At 65.3% G+C, this 4,453-nt stretch overlaps 1 protein-coding gene across 1 annotated transcript in view; it reads right to left on the bottom strand.

Moving 5' to 3' along the window:
• The window catches only part of BABAM1 (BRISC and BRCA1 A complex member 1), a 5,570-nt gene extending 3,626 nt beyond the window's left edge, over positions 1–1,944 (bottom strand). The window contains exons 1-2 of the mRNA XM_048287554.1: positions 1,521–1,944; positions 82–140 (exon numbers count right to left, since the gene is read on the bottom strand). Coding sequence (XP_048143511.1) covers positions 82–140; positions 1,521–1,895 — 434 coding nt within the window. The 5' untranslated portion in view covers positions 1,896–1,944. The remainder of the gene's footprint in view (positions 1–81; positions 141–1,520) is intronic.
• Between the last annotated feature and the right edge of the window lie 2,509 nt (positions 1,945–4,453).

Below are 4,453 nucleotides of genomic sequence, written 5' to 3'. Positions count from 1 at the left end.
TGGCACCCCAAAAACCCCACCCCTGGCACCCCAAAAACCCCACCCCTGGCACCCCTGGCACCCCTGGCACCCCGGGCTCACCCGTTGAAGGACTCCAGTTTGGGCAGCGCCATCTCCTCGGCCAGGTCCAGGCAGATGATCTGGGCAGGGGGCACGGCTGAGACCCCCCCAGAATATCCCAGTATGCTCCCAGTATCCCCCAGTATGTTCCCAGTATGATCTGGGCAGGGGGCACGGCTGAGATCCCCCCAGAATATCCCCAGTATGCTCCCAGTATCCCCCAGTATGTTCCCAGTATGATCTGGGCAGGGGGCACGGCTGAGACCCCCCAGAATATCCCCAGTATGCTCCCAGTATCCCCCAGTATGTTCCCAGTATGATCTGGGCAGGGGGCACGGCTGAGACCCCCCCCCAGTCCCCCCAACTCCTTCCCAGTCCCCTCCCAGTCTCTCCCAGTGCCCCCAACTCCTTCCCAGTCCCTCCCAGTCCCCCCCAGTCCTTCCCATTCCCCCCAGTCCCCCCAACTCCTTCCCAGTCCCCTCCCAGTCTCTCCCAGTTTCCCCCACTCCCCCCCAGTCCCTCCCACTCCCTCCCAGCCCCCCCCCAGTCTCTCCCAGTCCCCCCAACTCCTTCCCAGTCCCTCCAGTCCGTCTCACTCCCCCCTAGTCCCCCCCAGTCCCTCCCACTCCCTCCAGTTCCCCCCCACTCTACCCCAGTCCCTCCCAGTCCCTCCCAGTCCCCTCCACTCTCCTCCACTGCCCCCCAGTCCCCTCCCAGTCCCTCTCTGTCCCCCCAAGTCCTTCCCAGTCCCCTCCCAGTCTCTCCCAGTTCCCCCCACTCCCCCCAGCCCCCCCTACTCCCCCCCAGTCCCTCTCAGTCCCTCCCAGTGCCCCCAGTCCCCCCCAGCCCTCTCCCAGTCTCTCCCAGTCCCCTCCCAGTCTCTCCCACTCCCCTCCAGTGCCCCCCACTCCCTCCCCCACTGCCCCCCAGTCCCCTCCCAGTCCCTCCCACTCTCTCCCAGCCCCCCCAGTCCCTCCCAGTCCCCCCAACTCCCCCCCAGTCTCTCCCAGTGCCCCCAACTCCTTCCCAGTCCCTCCCAGTCCCCCCCACTCCTTCCCAGTCCCCTCCCAGTCTCTCCCAGTTCCCCCCACTCCCCCAGCCCCCCCTACTCCCCCCAACTCCCGCCCAGTCCCTCCCACTCCCCCCCAGCACCCCCCAGTCCCTCCCACTCCCTCCCAGCCCCCCCCCCAGTCCCTCCCAGTCCATCCCACTCCCCCCCACTCCCCCCAACTCCCTCCCAGTCCCCTCAACTCCTTCCCAGTCCCCTCCCAGTCCCTCCCAGTGCCCCCAGTCCCCCCCCAGCCCCCTCCCAGTCTCTCCCAGTCCCCTCTCAGTCTCTCCCAGTCCCCCCCCACTCCCCCCCCAGTCCCCCCCCACTCCCCTCCCAGTCCCTCCCAGTGCTCCCACTCCCCTCCCAGTCCCTCCCAGTCCCTCCCAGTCCCTCCCAGTCCCTCACTCACCACCTTCTCGGGGCAGTTCACCCGCGGCGTTTTCACCTGCACCTCGGCGGGGGGGGCGGCGCCGGGGCCAGCCCAGGGCGGGGCCTGGTGGCCGGCCGTGGCGAGCCGGGGGCTGTGCTCAGCGCTCGCCGCCTCGCCCTCGCCCTCGCTGCGGTTGCCCACGGCCCCCTGGGCACCCAGAGCCCCCCGGGCACCCAGAGCCCCCCGGTCCTCGGCACCCTCGGGGTTCGAGCGGGTCCGGGGCCGCGGCTCCGGCGCCTTCTCCTCCTCATCCTCGGCCGCGCTGCCCGGCTCCGACGTGTCCATGCTGGGACGGGGGCGGGGGGGCGGTTCGGGGGACTGGGAGCCCAAAATTGGGGGGAGCAGGGGGGTCATGGTGTGGCTGGGACCCCAAAATTGGGAGCCCAAAATTGGGAGCCCAAAAATGGGACCCCAAAAATGAGGGGTTCGGGGGGCTCGGTGCGCCTGGGACCCCAAAATTGGGAGTTCGGTGTGGCCGGGACCCCAAAATTGGGGGGCAGGGGGGTCATGGTGTGGCTGGGACCCCAAAAATGGGACCCCAAAAATGGGACCACCAAAACATGGGACCCCAAAATTGGGGGTTCGGGGGGTCTCGGTGTGTCTGGGACCCCAAAATTGGGGGGGGGCAGGGGGGTCATGGTGTGGCTGGGACCCCAAAATTGGGAGCCCAAAATTGGGAGCCCAAAAATGGGACCCCAAAAATGAGGGGTTCGGGGGGCTCGGTGCGCCTGGGACCCCAAAATTGGGAGTTCGGTGTGGCCGGGACCCCAAAACTGGGGGTTCAGGGGGGCTCGGTGTGCCTGGGACACCAAAAATGGGACCCCAAAAATGGGACACCAAAAATGGGACCCCAAAATTGGGGGTTCGGGGGGTCTCGGTGTGTCTGGGACCCCAAAATTGGGGGATTCAGGGGGGCTCGGTGTGTCTGGGACCCCCAAAATTGGGGGGGGCAGGGGGGTCATGGTGTGGCTGGGACCCCAAAATTGGGAGCCCAAAATTGGGAGCCCAAAAATGGGACCCCAAAAATGAGGGGTTCGGGGGGCTCGGTGCGCCTGGGACCCCAAAATTGGGAGTTCGGTGTGGTCGGGACCCCAAAATTGGGGGTTCGGGGGGCTCGGTGTGCCTGGGACACCAAAAATTGGGGGGGCAGGGGGGGTCATGGTGTGGCTGGGACCCCCAAAATTGGGAGCCCAAAAATGGGAGCCCAAAAATGGGGGGTTCGGGGGGGCTCGGTGTGCCTGGGACCCCAAAAATGGGACACCAAAAATGAGGGGTTCGGGGGCGCTCGGTGTGCCTGGGACCCCAAAATCGGGGGGTTCAGGGGGTCATTGTGTGTCTGGGACCCCAAAATTGGGAGTTCGGTGTGCCTGGGATCCCAAAATTGGGGGGCAGGGGGGTCATGGTGTGGCTGGGACCCCAAAAATGGGACCCCAAAAATGGGAGGTTCGGGGGGTCTCGGTGTGTCTGGGACCCCAAAACTGGGGGGTTCAGGGGGGCTCGGTGTGTCTGGGACCCCAAAATTGGGGGGGGGCAGGGGGGTCATGGTGTGGCTGGGACCCCAAAATTGGAAGCCCAAAACCGGGACCCCCCAAAACCGGGAGGTTCGGAAGGGCTCAGTGTGTCTGGGACCCCCAAAATTGGGGGGGCAGGGGGGTCATGGTGTGCCTGGGACCCCAAAATTGGGACCCCCAAAATGGGACACCTCAACAGGGGGGTTCGGGGGGTTTCGGTGCGCCTGGAACCCCCAAAATTGGGGGTTCGGGGGGGCTCGGTGTGCCTGGGACCCCAAAATTGGGAGTTCGGGGGAGCACGGTGTGTCTGTGACCCCAAAACTCAGACCCCAAAACCGGGGGGTTCGGGGGGGCTCGGTGCGCCTGGAACCCCAAAATTGGGAGTTCAGGGGCCTGGGACCCCAAAATTGGGGGGGCAGGGGGGTCATTGTGTGTCTGGGACCCCAAAATTGGGACCCCCCAAAAATGGGACACCTAAACAGGGGGGTTCGGGGGGTTTTGGTGTGCCTGGAACCCCCAAAATTGGGGGTTCGGGGGCGCTCGGTGCGCCTGGGACCCCAAAATTGGGACCCCCAAAAATGGGACACCGAAAACCGGGGGGATTCGGGGGCGCTCGGGGTGCCTGGGACCCCCAAAATTGGGGGGGCAGGGGGGTCATGGTGTGGCCTGGGACCCCAAAATTGGGAGCCCAAAAATGGGAGCCCAAAAATGGGACACCAAAACTGGGAGGTTCGGAAGGGCTCAGTGTGTCTGGGACCCCAAAATTGGGGGGTTCAGGGGGGTCATGGTGTGGCTGGGACCCCAAAAAATGGGACCCCCAAAACCGGGGGGGGTTCGGGGGGTCATTGTGTGTCTGGGACCCCAAAATTGGGACCCCAAAAATGGGACACACCGAAATAGCAGGGGGTTCGGGGGGGCTCAGTGTGTCCTGGGACCCCAAAATTGGGGGGGCAGGGGGGGTCATGATGTCCTGGGACCCCAAAATTAGGGCCCCAAAAATGGTATCCCAAAACCGGGAGCTTCGGGGGGGCTCGGTGTGCCTGGGACCCCAAAATTAGGAGTTCAGGGGGCCTGGGACCCCAAAATTGGGGGGGGGCAGGGGGGTCATTGTGTGCCTGGGACCCCAAAAATGGGACCCCCAAAACCGGGAGGTTCGGAAGGGCTCAGTGTGTCTGAGACCCCAAAATTGGGGGGTTCAGGGGGGTCATGGTGTGCCTGGGACTCCAAAACTGGGGTTCGGGGTGCCTGGGACCCCAAAATTGGGGGGCAGGGGGGTCATGGTGTGGCTGGGACCCCAAAATTGAGACCCCAAAAATGGGACCCCCCCAAAAACCGGGGAGTTCGGGGGGTCATTGTGTGCCTGGGACCCCAAAATTGGGGGTTCGGGGTGCCTGGGACCCC

The sequence above is a fragment of the Corvus hawaiiensis genome, chromosome 28 (assembly GCF_020740725.1).
Source record: "Corvus hawaiiensis isolate bCorHaw1 chromosome 28, bCorHaw1.pri.cur, whole genome shotgun sequence".
In the NCBI taxonomy this organism is placed as follows: domain Eukaryota; kingdom Metazoa; phylum Chordata; class Aves; order Passeriformes; family Corvidae; genus Corvus; species Corvus hawaiiensis.
This window is presented reverse-complemented; position numbering and strand designations above follow the sequence as displayed.